The sequence below is a fragment of the Bubalus kerabau genome, chromosome 3 (genome assembly GCF_029407905.1).
Source record: "Bubalus kerabau isolate K-KA32 ecotype Philippines breed swamp buffalo chromosome 3, PCC_UOA_SB_1v2, whole genome shotgun sequence".
Classification (NCBI taxonomy): domain Eukaryota; kingdom Metazoa; phylum Chordata; class Mammalia; order Artiodactyla; family Bovidae; genus Bubalus; species Bubalus kerabau.
The window spans coordinates 45,739,656-45,758,528 of NC_073626.1; the positions used below are offsets into that span (position 1 = coordinate 45,739,656).

Below are 18,873 nucleotides of genomic sequence, written 5' to 3' on the forward strand. Positions count from 1 at the left end.
TCACATGAGAACCATTTCATTTATTATCACTAGGCACTAGACGAACCAGCCAAGACGGACAGCATTTCCAAGGACAGCACCTTAGACCCACCTCTGGAGGTAATGGCTTCAGATCCACCCCTGCTTTTGAAATACAATCCCGAAACTCTTTGCTAACCCAGTACCTGGTTTCAATTCTTCCAGTTGTGTTCCCCTGCACAGCTCAGGCAGCAAACTGAAGAGCTCTGTGCTACCATTGATAAGGTCTTACAGGATTCCTTGTCTATGGTAATGCCTTAGACTAGACCATGCAATTCAAACCTTTGCTTCGCTTCACTTCATTTCCCTCTGCTTGACTAGGCTGGATGCATCCTAAGCTTGTCCTTTTTTTTTTTCCCTAGCATTCTTCTGATTCTCCTTCAAGTTCCCTACAGACTTTTTTGGGTTCTGACACAGTCAAAGTATGTATATATATTTAATATAATTTACTCAACCATAAGAGTTACTAGGTTAATGATTTTTAAAATAAAGGTCAAGGCCCAGTAGTGATTTGGGGAATTAGTGGACAGCAACCAGTATTGTGTTTTTTTGTTAGCAAACAGCATTTTAAAAATAGGATAGTAAGAGAGTTCCCTGGTGGTGCAGTGGATAAGAATCGCCTGCCAGTGCAGGGGACACAGGTTTGCTCCCTGATGTGGGACGATTGCACATGCTGTGAACAACTAAGCCCCTGCACTATGACCACTGAACTCATGCTCTGTGGCTCACAAGCCACAGCTGATGGCCTGGCGTGCTGCAGCTACTGAAGGCTGTGTGTTCTAGGGCCCACAAGCCGCAGCTACTGAGACTGTGTGCCTAGAGCCTGTGTTTTGCAACAAAAGAAGCCACCACAATGAGAAGACCAAGCGCGGCAACTAGAGAGTGGCTCCCACTCGCTGCAACTAGAGAAAGCCCACATGCAGCAATGAAGACCCCAAACAGCCAGAAAAATAAATTCGAAATAAATTTTAAAAAGATAATGTGCTGATGATTATTTTAAAAATATAACAGTAAGAATGTAAACTATCCATCAGACTCTATTATTCCAACCAGTGGGTAGATATTGTTGCTATTTCTTTCAATTTGTTTACATGTAGAGGTATAGGCTTGTGTGTACAGGCTGGAGTAAAATCTGTTTCTATCTGTAGGTTACATTCAAAACAGTTTAGAAGCCAAAATATGGGGCTATGTTGTCATATGTTGACATTTCAAATATGGAATTGCATGTAGAGTTTGTGGCTTATTCTAATCAGAAACCATAGCTTCAGTCCTTATGTAATTCACAACCCTTAGACTTTGAAGAAATGGAAAATGAGGTAAGATCTTTCATTAGTCTAATGACTAATGAGGTAAGAGCTTTCATTAGTCTAAGAGCTTTCAGTTCAGTTCAGTTGCTCAGTCATGTCTGACTCTTTGCAACCCCATGGACTGCAGCACTCCAGGCCTCCCTGTCCTTCACCAATCCCCACAGCTTGCTCAAACTCATGTCCATCAAGTTGGTGATGCCATCCAACCATCTCATCCTCTGTCATTCCCTTCTCCTCCTGCCTTCAATCTTTCCCACCTTCAGGGTCTTTTCCAATGAGTCAGTTCTTCATATCAGGTGGCCAAAGTACTGGAGCTTCAGCTTCAGAATCAGTCCTTCCAATGAATATTTAGGACTGATTTCCTTTAGGATTGACTGGTTTGATCTCCTTGCATCCAAGGGACACTCAAGAGTCTTCTCCAACACCACAGTTCAAAAGCATTAATTCTTCAGAACTCAGCCTTCTTTATGGTCCAGCTCTCACATCTGTACATGGCTACTGGAAAAACCATGGCTTTCACTAGATGGACCTTTGTCAGCAAAGTAATATCTCTGCTTTTTAATATGATGTCTAGGTTGGCCATTACTTTTCTTCCAAGGAGCAAACGTCTTTATTTCTGGAATTCTTTTCTTTTGGTTGACTAAATTTATTTCCTTGTTCTTTGACTCAGAGAGACTGAATCCTGGATATTTTATATTATTTGAGGACTACTAAAGCATTAATTGTTATTATTAAATATTTAAATATTTCCTTCTTATCATATAGTCATTTTCATTCATTGGGATAAAATTTACATTTCTCCAAATTATTCTTTTGAATATTTTGTATAGATCCACTTATCCAAATTTTAAAATGATTGTGGTTTTTCTTTTATTGTTAATTGTTAGTTTTTTAGGCCAGTTTTATTTTGCCCCTTGGAATTAGTATAAATGCTTTTTTGCCTATTCTTTTTCAAAATTAGAATTATATATATATATATATATATATAAAGTAGATTGCATTTATTTTAAATTTTTTATTAGAGTATAGTTGACTTACAATGTCATGTTTAAAGTAGATTTTAAATGTATAGAATTGCCTATGATTAAAAGTATTCCTAACTTTCAATTGGAACATTATAGACAAATATCCTTTAATAATGACATTGAAGCCAGGTAATTAATCTGTCTGTATGAAGAATTATATTTTCATAGAGAGGACCTGCAAATAGTTACACCTTCTCTATTTGTAATCTATTTTGTTGTATATTCTTTATGTCTTTTAATCTAAAGATGGGAAGTTTTGATTTGCCAGAGCTATGGAATAAATTTTAGGTATTTTTTTTTCTTTTCATTTGTTAAACATATAAAAATACCCCATATTACATTAAATGTGACAGGGATAGGATTTAAGAAATAATGTGAGTAATCATCTATATTATTTATTTATTTAACACATATTTAATGCTTATAAGTTAAAACGACATTATTCCAGGCCATTAAATTTAAGGCAAGTATTTTATTTAGCAAGTATTTGTTAGTGATGGGCTTGGCACTGTGAGGCACCATGGTGATAAAGGTGAGGGAGGCAGAGTAGCTTGACAGGGGTACTTAGTTGTTTTCTTAATTGAAGTAGAGTTGATTTACAATGTTGTGTTAGTTTTTCAGGTTATAGCACAGTGATTTAGTTAATATATGTATATATATATTTATATAAATATATATATATTTAGGTATAATATGCACAGATATTCTTTTTCAGATTCTTTCTCCTTATAGGTTGTTATAAAATATTGAGTATAGTAGTATTATATTGATATTATGCAGTAGAACCTTATTTTTATCTATTTGATATATATTAATAGGAGTGTATATATGTTAATTCTAATCTAATGTACCCCTCCCCCACCCACTTTCCCCTTTAGTACCCACAACTTTGTTTTCTGTCTGTGGATCTGTTTCTGCTTTGTAAATAAATTCATTTGTATCTTTTTTTAATATGCCACTTATAAATGATATCGTATGGTATTTGTCTTTGTCTGAGTTGCTTCATTTAGTATTATAATTGCTAGGTCCATCCATGTTGTTGCACATGGAACTATTTCATTATTTTTTATGGCTGAGTAATTTATTATTGTATATACGTACTGCATCTTCTTTATCAACTCCTCTGTCAGTGGACATTTAGGTTACTTTCATGTCTTGACTCGGAGAAGGCAATGGCACCCCACTCCAGTACTCTTGCCTGGAAAATCCCATGGATGGAGGAGCCTGAAAGGCTGCAGTCCATGAGGTCCCTGAGGGTCGGACATGACTGAGCGACTTCACTTTCACTTTTTACTTTCATGCATTGGAGAAGGAAATGGCAACCCACGCCAGTGTTCTTGCCTGGAGAATCCCAGGGACGGGGGAGCCTGGTGGGCTGCTGTCTATGGGGTCGTACAGAGTTGGGCATGACTGAAGTGACTTAGCAGCAGCAGCATGTGTTGACTATTGTAAATAGTGCTGCGATGAACATTGGGTGTATGTATTTTTTCAAACTAGAATTTTCTCTGGATGTATGCTCAGGAGTGGATTGCAGGGTCATATGGTAGCTCTATTGTTAGTTTTTTAAGGAATCTCTGTAATGTTCTCCATAGTGGATGCACCAGTTTACACTCCTACCAACACTGCAAGAGCGTTCCATTTTCTCCACTCTGAGGGGTGTACTTTGGATATAGCAGTCTGAAAGTAGGATTCAAACTGAGATCAAGATGGAAAGAAGCCAGTCATATAAAGATCAGGGATAATCAATTTCAGGAAGAGGAGTAAGTATTTGCAGATGTCCTGACAGGCAAGAGCTCAGTGTGTGCGTGTGAGGAAGGCCAGCGTGGCTGCAGTGTGGTAAGCCTGGGCTGAACAGTGGGAAATGAGCTGAGAAGACAGGGGCAGGGCTGGTGAGGACGCTTACATGCCATGGCATGAAGTTTGAGTTCCATGGGAAAATGTGAAGATATAAAAATATGGGGGGAAGGCAATGGCACCCCACTCTAGTACTCTTGCCTGGAAAATCCCATGAACAGAGGAGCCTGGTAGGCTGCAGTCCATGGGGTCGCTAAGAGTCGGATATGACGGAGCGACTTCGCTTTCACTTTTCACTTTCGTGCATTGGAGAAGGAGATGGCAACCCACTCCAGTGTTCTTGCCTGGAGAATCCCAGGGACGGGGAAGCCTGGTGGGCTGCCGTCTCTGGGGTTGCACAGAGTCGGACACGACTGAAGTGACTTAGCAGCAGCAGCAGCAGCAGCAATAGGAAACTGCTGAGAAAGATCCTGATGGCTGCTGTAAGGAGGCTACCGAGGCTAGGAGGATCAGTGATGGTGGTCTCGATGGAGTGGGTGCAGAGGAGTTGCAGAGAAGAACTAGGTGTGAAAGAGATCTTACAGGCTTGCTTGGGTTTGGATGTGTGTAGAAAAGCAGAGGAGAATCTTGGAAGAGCTCCTGGTCTCTGCATTGAGTGCAGACAGGGAAATATAATGTGGAAGATGAAGAGGCTATGTTTGTTTGGAAAGGATAAATTCAAGGTATGTGTCAAGCAGGCCTTAAGCCTGTGTATCTGGCAATGGTAGGAGGGCTGGGGAGGGGGCGACTAATATTTGGATGTTGTGGGCACCCTGTATGAAGATCCTAGGAAGGAAACGTGGAGGGTCCAATCATGGAGAATGGAAGTCCACTCTGAGAGCAAAGTCAGGGCAGCGTGGCAGCACGGAAGCTACAAGAGCACAGCATTCAAGAGAAGGTGAACGTGGTGACAGCTGCCAAGAAAAAAGAATAAATAAGGCTTCAGTGGGGATTATTTGACTCTGATTTTGAAACTAAGGCTTCAGTGGGGTTTATTTGACTCTGATTTTGAAACTAAGGCTTCAGTGGGGTTTATTTGACTCTGATTTTGAAACTATACTGTTGTTGCTTATGTGTTGTTCTATCTTACCTCTGCCATTTTTCTAGCCTTTATTAGCATATACAGACCTTTTGAACTTAAGGCTATTCTTTTGATTTTTTAATTTATTTTGAATTTTTTTCAGTCAGTTCAGTCACTCAGTCGTGTCTGACTCTTTGCAACCCCACGGACTGCAGCATGCCAGGGCTCCCTGTCCATCACCAACTCCCTCGGTTTACTCAAACTCATGTCCATTGAGTCGGTGATGCCATTCAACCATCTCATCCTATGTCATCCCTTTCTCCTCTTGCCTTCAATCTTTCCCAGCATCAGAATCTTTTCCAATGAGTCAGCTCTTCGCATCAGGTGGTCAAAGTATTGGACTTTCAGCTTCAGCATCAGTCCTTCCAATAAACATTCAGGACTGATTTCCTTTAGGATGGACTGGTTGGATCTCCTTGCAGTCCAAGGGGCTCTCAAGAGTCTTCTCCAACACCACAGTACAAAAGCATCAATTCTTCAGTGCTCAGCGTTCTTTATAGTCCAATGCTCACATCCATACATGACCACTGGAAAAATCATAGCCTTGACTAGATGGACCTTTGTTGGCTTTTTAATATGCTGTCTAGTTTGGTCATAACTTTTCTTCCATGGAATAAGCGTCTTTTTATTTCATGGTTGCAGTCACTGTCTGCAGTGATTTTGGAGCCCAAAAAATAAAGTCAGCCACTGTTTCCACTGTTTCTCCATTTGCAATGAAGTGATGGGACCAGATGCTATGATCTTTGTCTTCTGAATGTTGAGCTTTAATCCAACTTTTTCACTCTCCTCTTTCACTTTCATCAAGAGGCTCTTTAGTTCTTATTCATTTTCTGCCATGAGGGTGGTGTCATCTGCATATCTGAGGTTATTGATATTTCTCCTGGCAATCTTGATCGCAACTTGGGCTTCATCCAGCCCAGTGTTTCTCATGATGTACTCTGCACAGAAGTTAAATAAGCAGGGTGACAATATACAGCCTTGACGTACTCCTTTTCCCATTTGGAACCAGTCTGTTGTTCCATGTCCAGTTCTAACTGTTGCCTCCTGATCTGCATGCAGGTTTCTCAAGAGGCAGGTCAGGTGGCCTGATATTCCCATCTCTTTCAGAATTTTCCACAGTTTATTGTGATCCACAGTCAAAGGCTTTGGCATAGTCAATAAAGCAGAAATAGATGTTTTTCTGGAACTCTCTTGCTTTTTCGATGATACAGCGAATGTTGGCAATTTGATCTCTGGTTCCTCTGCCTTTTCTAAAACCAGCTTGAACATCTGGAGGTTCATGGTTCACACATTGTTGAAGCCTGGCTTGGAGAATTTTGAGCATTACTTTACTAGCGTGTGAGATGAGTGCACTTTTGAGGTAGTTTGAGCATTCTTTGGCATTGTTTTTCTTAGGGATTGGAATGAAAACTGACCTTTTCCAGTCCCATGGCCACTGCTGAGTTTTCCATATTTGCTGACATATTGAGTGTAGCACTTTCACAGCATCATCTTTTAGGATTTGAAATAGCTGAGTTGAAATTCTATCACCTCCACTAGCTTTATTTGTAGTGATGCTTCCTAAGGCCCGCTTGACTTCACATTCTAGGATGTCTGGCTCTAGGTGAATGATCACACCATTGTGATTATCTGGGTCATGAAGATCTTTTTTTATAGTTTTTCTATGTATTCTAGCCACCTTTTCTTAATATCTTCTGCTTCTGTTAGGTCCACACCATTTCTGTCCTTTATTGTGCCCATCTTTGCATGAAATGTTCCCTTGGTATCTCTGATTTTCTTGAAGAGATCTCTAGTCTTTCCCATTCCATTGTTTTCCTCTATTTCTTCACATTGATCACTGAGGAAGGCTTTCTTATCTCTCCCTACTATCTTTGGAACTCTGCATTCAGATGGGTATATCTTTCTTTTTCTCCTTTGCTTTTGGCTTCTCTTCTTTTCTCAGCTCTTTGTAAGGCCTCCTCAGACAGCCATTTTGCTTTTTTGCATTTCTTTTTCTTAGGGATGGTCTTGCTCCCTGCCTCCAGTACAATGTCATGAACCTCCATCCATATTTCATCAGGCACTCTATCAGATCTAGTCCCTTAAATCTATTTCTCACTTCCATTGTATAATCGTTAGGGATTTGATTTAGGTCATATGGGAATGGTCTAGTGGTTTTCCCTACTTTTGACACTCATAAAAATCATATTTATTTTTTCTGGCACCATCCAGGAAAAAAAGAAAACAACCAGAGAAAAAAAATTTTACACCAAACCTACTTTTTCTTTTTTCAATTTAATTTTGTGTACACCTTCTTTTATTTTTTAAAGTCCCTTCTTTTTTATTTTCTAAATTAAATTTAATTAATTAATTTTTTAGAGTATTGTTGCTTTACAATGATGTGTTAGTTCCTGCTGTGTGACAAGGTGAATGTACAACATGTATAAATATATCCGTTCTTCGAATTTTTTTCGCATTTAGGACACCACATGGAAGGCTGTTCTTTTTAGTCTTGTATGAAAACACTGACCTGATAAGCACAATGTATCTGTAGTTTTTCCTCCATGTTTTCCTAGATATACTTTGTTATTTTTTTAGTTTTACTATTTTCTATTACTTTTTATCTTTTGTAGGCTCTTATTTTCTTCAAGACAACATTTTTCTGAATATCACTTTTATATTTAATCTGGAATTCTGTTGATCTGGGACCTTAAGCCATTAACAGTTATTGCAATTCTTCTTCTATTAGGATGAGTTCCTGTCATCTTAGTGTATATTTTCTACTTAAAATGTTTTCTTTAGGATATTTTGACATTTATTGGTTTGAAAATGAAGAAAATTTCAGTTTGCATTTTTGTTACTGTTCATAATTAGATGTAAATTATTAAAAACAATAATTGTGCTGATTTTCCTATCAATTTTCAGACTTACAAATGTATTTTTCCAAAATTAAATACCACAGCATTTTCTACTTTCCAGCTTTAACCAAGAGCTCTATATATGTACATATATACACACACAGTTTGCTAGTATCTTTTGGACCTCTATATTTGAATTTTAATGGTGATATTTTTCTTGATTTATTCTTTATTTAGATGCTTGATCTTTATTTAGATCCTGATTTCTGAAAGATTCATAGATTTTTCCTAGATTTATTTTTCTTTTTTTTTTTAACTCCTGTTGAAAATTGTATTCAGTGTTTTTGTATTGATTCTATTGCCTGTATTCCTGAGATTAGCATTTTACCCTTTCTTTTAAATTATAGCTTTGCCAGATATAAAATTATAGGCCCCCTTTTCTCAACAGATTTTTGGCCCAGATTCTTTCTTGTCAACAACATAACTTGTGAAATATTTTGTCCGTATGATATTTACTCCACCACTGCAGAGTGATCATTCACAGAGTAGTACTGTAATCTTTTAGAATTTTGTCTTTGTGATGTTACTGATTTTTCCTATTATGTGTCTAAGTGTGTGCGTGTGTTTTCTTTTATGTATCTGAGTTGATCCTCTCTTTAGCCTTTCATCTGAAGTTTTCAGTCTCGTCCTCCCCTCACATTTAGGATATTTTTAGTCATAATTTTTTCAAATGTTTCTTTCTTCCTAGGGCTCTCACTATATGATTTTGTCACTTTTGTTTCTATATTCCATGTCTTCATCTTTACATATTTTTTTTCTATTTATTGTTTCCTAATTCTTCCAAGAAGATTCCTTGGTCTGATATTCCAGTTCAAGAATTTGTTCACTATCTATTCTATTCTTCAGTCTTTATGTTCAGTTCTTTATTGTAGCTTATATAATTCTGTTTTAAAAGTCAGGTTCATTGGGGTATAATTACCCATAGTAAAATTTACCCATTTAGTGTACAATTCTTTGAGTTTTGACAAAGCATATAGTTATATAACCACCACCACATTTAAGATGCAAAACTTCCATGAAATAAAATGCTTTCCATGTGCTGCTTTGGAGTCTCTTTCTCCCTGCAACCCAGGTTCATTTGCATGTGAAAAAGTGAAAGTGAAAGTCGCTCAGTAGCGTCTGACTCCTTACAACCCCATGGACTGTATATTCTCCGGGACAGGATACTGGAGTGGGTAGCCTTTCCCTTCTCCAGGGGATATTTCCAACTCAGGCATGGAACCCAGGTCTCCCTCATTGTAGGCGGATTCTTTACCAGCTGAGCCACAAGGGAAGCCCATGTATCCATAGCTAATTCTTCATTTTTATTGTAATGTGCTTGATGTACAAATTTATTTCATAATTTATAATGAAATCAGTTAGCTTGATTGAGAAGGTTCCTCTAGCCATGTTTTGCATCTCAAGTGCAAATTTAGAGGAAATATATAATATGATCCATATATGTTTTTATTGTTAGTTTTTGTGAATTTGTCTCACAAGGAGAGAAAGAAGCAAGATAAATTAATATATTAAAATGACTGAGAATATGAAGCATATGTAATGGAGCTGGGAAGGCTCATTAATTTTGAAGTCTCAATGAAGCTGTAGAAATGTTGTGTTGGGATATTTGAAAAATGAAGATGGTAGATGGGAAGTAGAGTTCTAAAAGACAGATGTGAGAAATGAAATTTCAAAAGTTTCCCATTTTATTTGTGAAGTGACATCTAGGAACAGTCCTGGGAGCTGATGATTGAAATGGAGCAGATGAGGATGTTTTTGGAGTTGAACAGCTCAAAGAATTGAGGGATAGAGACTTCTGTGTGAATCCTGAAATTGTGTGAGGAACTATTATGATCCATGAGTGAACGTCATCAATAAATAAGATATAATTTCTTCAAAACTGATTGATAACAACAATAAAGAGAATAATAAAGTGAAAGTAAAGCTTAGTGAAATAAATTTCAAAGGAACAGGAGGTTTTATATAGAAAAGATGGAGTACTGTTTAGAAAGTCTTAATAGGAAAAGAAAGGTGAACACATATCCCAGAAGTTAAATCTTTTCATATTTTCTTGATTACTTCAGTAGCATAATTGTTTTTATTTTCATACAGATGCCTACAACTCTTCCAAGAGCAGCTGGTCGAGAAACCAAATATGTAAGTCGCTTTATAATTATACATACTGCTCGATGTCGTAATGGGTGCTTGGGCATGCTTTGGGGTGAACTCAATTATACAATCATCTGAGCTGAATTAGTTGAATTTTTCATAAATGGAAGAGTTAGGATGGTGTGATTGGCCCAGAGGTGGAAAAATCAGTTATTTCAGGTAAGTATATTGACCGAATTCCTTCTTAAGTGAGGTCTTACTTATCTAATTAGTTTGGCTGAATCAAACAGAACGCCAATACCTGCTTTCTGTCTTTCTAATTATCTGTGCTTAGATAGCATTTTCATTTTTGTAATGATTTATCATGCTTATTATGATAGAGTCCACTCATATACTTGAAATGTTAAGATTTGTCTATTTCCAATGGGATTGCCAGTTTAGTTGATTTTGACTAGTTTGCTGCTTTCTTGAATTTAAATTTTTAACAAAGAAATCAGTCCCACTTTTGAGCAAAAGTGTATTAGTAATGAGCATGTAGATATAAACTCACACACTTGATTCAATAAGTTGTGACAAGTTGGTTCTGAATGTGCTATATGCACACACGTAGCTTCACCCCATTCCTACTCTTTATTCACTAAATAATCCATCATGCAGTCAAATTCTGCATCTGACCAAACATATTCTGGTGTAAATAAGACTGTTCCCTAAGGAAGTGTTTAATATTTAGTTTAAAACAAACCAGCAAACTATTCCTTTTAGCTTATATCTTCGGGTATCGTCATCATCATTCAGAGTCAATTAGTAAATATAAATTTTGTGACCAGTCTTCTTTCAGTATATACATTTTTGCCTTTATTTGAACCTTCCCAAGGCAGATAATGAATTGAGTGAAGTTACTGAGCTTCATCACATTCAGGAAGTGATGTTTAGGGGGTATGGATAGGAACACTGCTTAGAACATTATTTAGAAGTTTCACTGTTATTTTCTGTTATTCCTGGAAGTTATTTGAAGCAAATACTTTAAAAAGTGGAGGCATTTGGTGGCTATTTGTTGTTTTTGTTCAGTCGCCCAGTCGTGTCCAGCTCTTTGCAGACCCCATGGACTGCAGCATGCCAGGCCTCCCTGTCCCTCCCCATCTCCTGAAGTTTGCCCAAGTTCACGTCCACTGTTGCTGCTTGCTCCAGAATCCTGGAAAGTCATTTAACCTGTCTGTGCCTTAGATTTTTTTAATCTATAATATTGACTTCTCCAATGGCTCAGCAGGTAGAGAATCTGCCTGCAATGCAGGAGACACAGGAGACTTGGGTTCAGTCCCTGGTTGGGAAGATCCCCTGGAGAAGGAAATGGTGACCCACTCCAGTATTATTGCCTGGAAAATTCCATGGAAGAGGAGCCTGGTGGGCTACAGTCCATGGGGTCACAAAGAGGCAGACACGACTGAGTGACTAACACTTTCAAAATTGGGATACTAATGGTTGATGTAAGATTTACAGTGGTTAATGTATGAAAAGTCCTTAATGTAGTCCTGACACAGATATGACTCAATAAATGATTGTTCTTCCCTTCCTTCTTTTTTTCCCCTTCGTCTGTCTCTCCACTTCTCTTCCTCCTCCTTATCTTGGGAAGACTGGATGCACCATGATTTAGCTAGTTCTTTGATTCTTTAGTTGAATGTAAGAAAAGAAAGTCCTTAGAGATGTTTCTATACTTTTTGTGACTAAGACATTCTACAAAAGCCAGATCCAAGAAAAAAAGAGCTAGAATATTCTTTACTCTCTCCTTTCTTTCTCATCTACTCTTGGTTTGCACCCAAGTCTGATTTAGGCTCATTTGAAATAAGGATGCCTTCTTCCATCACTCCAGGGGATGAGTAATTTGATAGCAATGGCAATAATCCTACAGGGGCTGCTTCAGTCTCCATAGTTAGAGGCTATTTCAAATTATTCTTCTGTTATCTGACTTAATTAAAGGAGGTTAACATTTGCCCCAAACTTTGTGACAACATTTGAATCATTCAAAGTTAACTGAAGTTAACTGAATCATCAAGTAGATTTAATATAGACTCAAACAAATATCAATTCTTACTCAGATAAGATTCTTGACTTTGATTAAATTTGGTTTCTTGGAGAAGATTTGTTTTTTACTTTCTCCCACAAAATGACATTTGAATTGTTGTGACATCTCCGATATGTCCATGTCTTTTGGAAGACTAGATGCGTAATTTTACAGTGGGGTGCGAAAACTAGTTTCTGGTGCCATCATAGGGAAGTCACACTTGTAAATATTTGGCTTCAGTTATTCCATTTACTAAATGATGTCTGACATTTCTTTCCAGGAGAAAAATGAAATTTTAGAACAGAAGTCTTCCTTAGTTATAAGCCTTAATCTTATGTGAACAATTGATCTTAAATACAATATACCATGATTTTAAAAAAGAATGACACTGGAATATTTTCTTTTTCAAAACTTTTTGCACTGAAAAAAAATGAAATTTTACACTGGTGTATAGTTGATTTACAATGTTGTGTTAGTTTTAGGTGTACAGCAGAGTGATGTAGCTATACATAGATCTGTTCTTTTCCAGGTTCTTTTCCCAAATAGGTTAATACAGAGTACTGAGTAGAGATTCCTGTGCTTTATTTTAGGTCCTTGTTGATTATCTATTCTATATATTCTACGGTACATATAATAATATAATATAATAATTAGGAGGTTAATCTCAACCTCCTAATTTATCTCTCCCCACTGATTCTGTAATATTTTCTTCTAGAAATTCTAATATTTCTATTAACAGAGCTATAAGTGCATCATATTAAGTGTGACTTGAATAGTTTTCACTTAATTAATCTTTATATTTTTCTCCTTTCTTCTCCCATGGAAACTCAAAAGCAAATCTGAGAATCCTACAGGTTGTAACATTTCAACATTCTACCATCTCTCTTCAAAACTTTGAGGAAAGCAGTCATCTTTGCAGTATACATCTGCTAGGAGTAGGTGTGTTATTGCCCTTCTTAGATTTTATTCCAAAGCAGGGATCATGCAGTTTACCAACTTCTGCACCTCAGAGGAGAAAAGGGAAGAAGAACCAAGAAGAAAAAGTTTTGTTACACTGTGGAGTATCCTCAGCTGGTTAGCACACTCCACTCAAAACCCTACTTTGGAGGGGTCGGGGGCGCTTTAAAAAACTATCCTATATAATCTATGAACTGTGATGAGTAGAAAGTATAGTCTGTTTCTAGCCCTATTATTCATTTTTCCCCTTTTCCCCCACTGACTTGACAAATATCTGAGTGTCTGCCATGCCCTAGCTCTTCTGCAGAGTCACTGGGTGTGAGGGACGAGCAGAACAGCGGTGTCCCCATTTGTGAAGCGCAGGATGGGGACGACAATAAACAATCAAAACAGGAAAGAGCAAGATACTTGTTCACAGAAACTGGAGGAGAGCGAGATTCACATGGAGGAGAGCGAGACAGAGAACTGGTGTTGAGAACTGACGTTAAAACAAATGTACAAAGATGCTAATTCTCAATGTAGTATGTTCATTGGATTTCTGATTTTCCTGGGATGATGAGAGTGGTTTAATTAAATAACGAGAAATTACACGACTAATTCCTTTTTATGGGGCCTATGATGACAGGCTGGCTTTCCTTCATCAAAAAAAGAAAAAAGATAGAAAATCCTTGTAAAACAATTCTTGTCCTTTTCTTCATCTTGATTGCACACATTGTTACATTCCACATAGTCTGCTTTTTAGGATGAGCCCGGTGTAGTAAAGTACCATACTCTACTACTTTACTGTAGTAAAGTACCATACTCGACTACTTTACTGTAGTAAAGTCAAGGTTTTTCTTCAATTCATGGTGTTCTTGAATTGCAGTTTATTTCAAAGTAATTTAATTCAGGTTCTCTTAAGTGTAATAGAATTTAAACGAGGCTAACAAACACATTGAGTGGTCCTAATCATCACAGGTCACTTGTGGGATTAATTATATTATCATTCATATTTCACTTCATTGTTTTTAACAGATGCCAAATTCAATAATCATAATAACTAATGTTTTGAGCTCTTACAGATGAGTTTTAACTATCTCATCTAACATGATGCCAGTCCTATGATGTGGGTCTGATTATTTCAAATTTCTATTTTATGGAGGAGGAAACAGTCACAGAGGAGAAAAATCCAACCTAGGTCTTCCTCATGTTAAAGCCCCTGTCGTTAATATTTGTTTGCACCAACAGCAGCTGAAAACAATTTGTCTTCCTTAAATATTTTATACATTAGTATTCATTTTCTGGGTCTGAATTATTTCTTCATCACCCCAAACCTTCAGTCTAAACTTGAAATGAGTAATTTTGTATCTGGTGACAACATCTGAGATGATAATGTTTAAAATATTTCTAATGTTTTAAATTATTTTCTTATGTGTAAATTAACTCATAATTTATCAGTTAACCTATGAGTGATTGTTTACCATGGCACTCATTTTTAGAGTTTCTTTCCCCCTAAGGAATGAATTTTCTAATTAAGTTTCCGTTTGATTCTGTTTTCATACTAACATCTCTGGAGGGGAATGTCATTTTTTTTCCTTTACATTATACATGTCTTTGTAACTATTTATTATTTTTCATTAACTACTGCCAGTATAATTTCATTTCACTCATGTAATTCAAAACCACAGTATACTTTCTTAATAAAGAGCAACTTCAGAAAATAGGGCAAGTATTTGGACTTATTACTAATTTACCCAAAAAACTCTCACTTGGAGTCACATTTTATTGATAACAACTCATTTAATAAAGTCACTACATTTCAGAAATTACTTTTAAGTGCCAGAGAAAGAACAAAGACAGGCTTATTGAATATAATATAGCATAGAGGTAAAAAAATCTCATTTTAATGAGCTGGAGGGACAGAAAAATATCATTACAATGGAAATATTTGGCTTTCAAAATATCATCGTATATTAAAAATGTGTCAAACTTTATTAAGAATATTTCCTTCTCTATATACAGATATTCAAATAAAGGTCATCTTCTCCAATTTAGCCAGCACACACAGTCCCCTTGTTGCTATGGCTGGAAACGTTGCTATGCTGGAGTGTTTCAGGGCAGACATGCCCTAATGCAGCCACAGATCTTAGGGTAAGAGGTGACGAATCCAATCCACTTACATCCAGACATGGATCCGCATCTGCTTCTGTAGGATGTGACCAGATATTTGATGAGTTATGAACAGTTTCAGCAAGAAATTCCACTCTGCTGATCATTCTTCTTTCTTTTCTTGATGGTTCAGAAATATTTCTAAGATATGTTTGTGTGAGAGAGGCTGAGGAAGAAATGGAAGATCATTATATCAGTTGTGCTAAATGAGGAGGAAGAGAAATGACTTGAGACATCTCTTATGCCTTGGTCCTTATCATCATTTTACACATCATCAAACATGAAGGTGCCATATTTCACCCACATTTCCCTTGGTTTGATCTTTAAACTGTGACACATGGAGACTGTGACTGCCACTGGTCCCCATGGTTATTTATTCTGCCTACCAATTATGTTCATAGCAACATGGAATCATCATTCCCTAACTTACTGAGTCAAACTTTTAAAATACTTCCAACTCTACTTTTTATACTTAGAACATTTGGGGATATATTACTAACTGCTACAGTGACTTGTAGTGAGATATTCATACAGGGTAAGGTCTACAGATAGAAAAAGCAATAAGAAGCAAGAAAGATATGATGTCTCACGGATATATCTCTATGGTCTTGGTACCTCCTCTGCTTACCATTGGATTAATTTTTTTAAATTGAAGGATAGTTGATTTACAGTGTTGTGTGTTAGTTTCTGCTGTGGAGCTCCCCAGGTGGCACACTGGTAAAGAATCTGCCTGCCAATTCAAGAGATGAGGGTTCACTCCCTGGGTTGGGAAGGTCCCCTGGAGAAGGAAATGGCCACCCACTTCAATATTTTTGCCTGGGAAATTCCATGAACAGCAGAGTCTAGTAGGTACAATCCATGGGCTCGCAAAGAATCAGACATGATTGAGCAGACATGCACACATGTTAATTTTGCTGTACAGAGAAGTGACTCAGTTATACATATATATTCTTTTTCATATTATTTTCCATGTTGGTTTATCACAGAATATTAAATAAATTCCCTGCACCATACAGTAACACCTTGCGTCTCCCAATCCTTTCCTCCCCACCCTTCTTCCCACTTCAGTTCAGTTCAGTTGCTCAGTCGTGGCCGACTCTTTGCGACCCCATGAATCGCAGCACGCCAGGCCTCCCTGTCCATCACCAACTCCCAGAGTTCACGCAAACTCATGTCCATCGAGTTGGTGATGCCATCCAGCCATCTCATCCTCTGTCGTCCGCTTTTCCTCCTGCCCCCAATCCCTCCCAGCATCAGGGTCTTTTCCAATGAGTCAATTCTTCGCATCAGGTGGCCAAAGTATTGGAGTTTCAGCTTCATCATCAGTCCTTCCAGTGAACACCCAGGGCTGATCTCCTTTAGAATGGACTGGTTGGATCTCCTTGCAGTCCAAGGGACTCTCAAGAGTCTTCTCCAACACCACAGTTCAAAAGCATCAATTCTTCGGTGCTCAGCTTTCTTCACTGTCCAACTCTCACATCCATACATGACCACTGGAAAAACCATAGCCTTGACTAGATGGACATTTGTTGGCAGTGTACTGTCTCTGTTTTTGAATATGCTATCTAGGTTGGTCATAACTTTCCTTCCAAGGAGTAAGCATCTTTTAATTTCCTGGCTGCAATCACCATCTGCAGTGATTTTGGAGCCCCAAAAAATAAAGTCTGACAATGTTTCTACTGTTTCCCCATCTATTTCCCACGAAGTGATGGGACCAGATGCCATGATCTTAGTTTCCGAATGCTGAGCTTTAAGCCAACGTTTTCACTCTCCTCTTTCACTTTCATCAAGAGGCTTTTTAGTGCCTCTTCACTTTCTGCCATATGGGTGGTGTCATCTGCATATCTGAGGTTATTAATATTCCTCCCGGCAATCTTGATTCCAGCTTGTGCTTCTTCCTAGCGTTTCTCATGATGTACTCTGCATATAAGTTAAATAAACAGGGTGACAATATACAGCCTTGATGTACTCCTTTTCCTATTTGGAACCAGTCTGTTGTTCTATGTCCAGTTCTAACTGTTGCTTCCTGACCTGCATATAGGTTTCTCAAGAGGCAGGTCAGGTGGTCTGGTATTCCCATCTCTTTCAGAATTTTCCACAGTTTATTGTGATCCACACGGTCAAAGGCTTTGGCATAGTCAATAAAGCAGAAATAGATGTTTTTCTGGAACTCTCTTGCTTTTTCGATAAAGTCTGTTCTCTATGTCTGTAAGTCTGTTTCTGTTTTGTAGATATGTTCATTTGTATCATATTTCAGATTCTACTTATCAGATCAGATCAGTCGCTCAGTTGTGTCTGACTCTTTGCGACCCCATGAATCGCAGCACGCCAGGCATCCCTGTCCATCACCAACTCCTGGAGTTCACTGAGACTCACATCCATCGAGTCAGTGATGCCATCCAGCCATCTCATCCTCTGTTGTCCCCTTCTCCTCCTGCCCACAATCCCTCCCAGCATCAGAGTCTTTTCCAGTGAGTCAACTCTTCGCATGAGGTGGCCAAAGTACTGGCGTTTCAGCTTCAGCATCATTCCTTCCAAAGAAATCCCAGGGCTGATCTCCTTTAGAATGGACTGGTTGGATCTCCTTGCAGTCCAAGGGACTCTCAAGAGTCTTCTCCAACACCACAGTTCAAAAGCATCAATTCTTCGGTGCTCAGCATAAGTTGAAGGAAAGTTACAGGGCAAAAAAATAGCCTGGAGTTAAAACTCCCCTCTGGATCCTCCCCACCATTCTATACAAAACAAAGAACTCTCTCACCCTAAGAGTAGAATGGATATTAAGGTTGATTACGCCCAGCTCCCAGCCCTTCCCAAATCACTGTCAGTGGACTTCAAATCCTTTGAGCCTTAAGAAAACTCAGGACAATCAAAGTCAACAGAGAAAAGGTCAAAGAGAAACACTTTAATGCTATTGAATTGAGAGGGACATAACTGTTGGAGAAAAAACTCCTAAAAGTGTTAGTGCAGAGGGTAGAAGGCAAAAGCAAGTGTTTAGCACTTTTTACTTGCTGCACCTTGATTTTATTTCAATCTCCCAAAAGGGTGTCTGTTAGTGTGATGCCAGATACCCATGAGTCAAGCATAGGGAACAGCTGCAGATTGCACGGAAAAGCAGCATTAGAAAAAGCCTGAGGAGCTTGGTTTTTCTTTATGTGCCTCGGGCATGAGGTCTTTGGCAATTCATTTTTCAGTGGATTTCAAATCCTTGTTTCTTTCTTTAGTCTAACTCTATTAGTTTGCATGTAATTTGCTTTTTTAACAGATTTTCTTTGAAATAAGAAGTTTTGATTTTCACAATTTTTTGACTGCTCTGTTTGTTTTAAAAAGTTTTGTGTTTTTTTGGTTTTCAATGATGATAAATGGGTTAAAATACTTGCACTCTCTACCTTTTCTTTCTTTAGTAATTAAAATGATGTCAAAGGCTACAGAATATAGACCATAAGACCTTGTTTCACACAAG

The 18,873-nt window shown here is 37.9% G+C and overlaps 1 protein-coding gene across 8 annotated transcripts in view; it reads left to right on the forward strand.

Moving 5' to 3' along the window:
* The window catches only part of MLIP (muscular LMNA interacting protein), a 286,739-nt gene that overhangs the window by 185,659 nt on the left and 82,207 nt on the right, over positions 1-18,873 (forward strand). For all 8 annotated transcript variants that reach the window (XM_055571766.1, XM_055571774.1, XM_055571769.1 and 5 more), the window contains 4 exons: positions 34-99; positions 184-267; positions 381-440; positions 10,253-10,297. In XM_055571766.1, the coding sequence (XP_055427741.1) occupies positions 34-99; positions 184-267; positions 381-440; positions 10,253-10,297 (255 nt within the window). The remainder of the gene's footprint in view (positions 1-33; positions 100-183; positions 268-380; positions 441-10,252; positions 10,298-18,873) is intronic.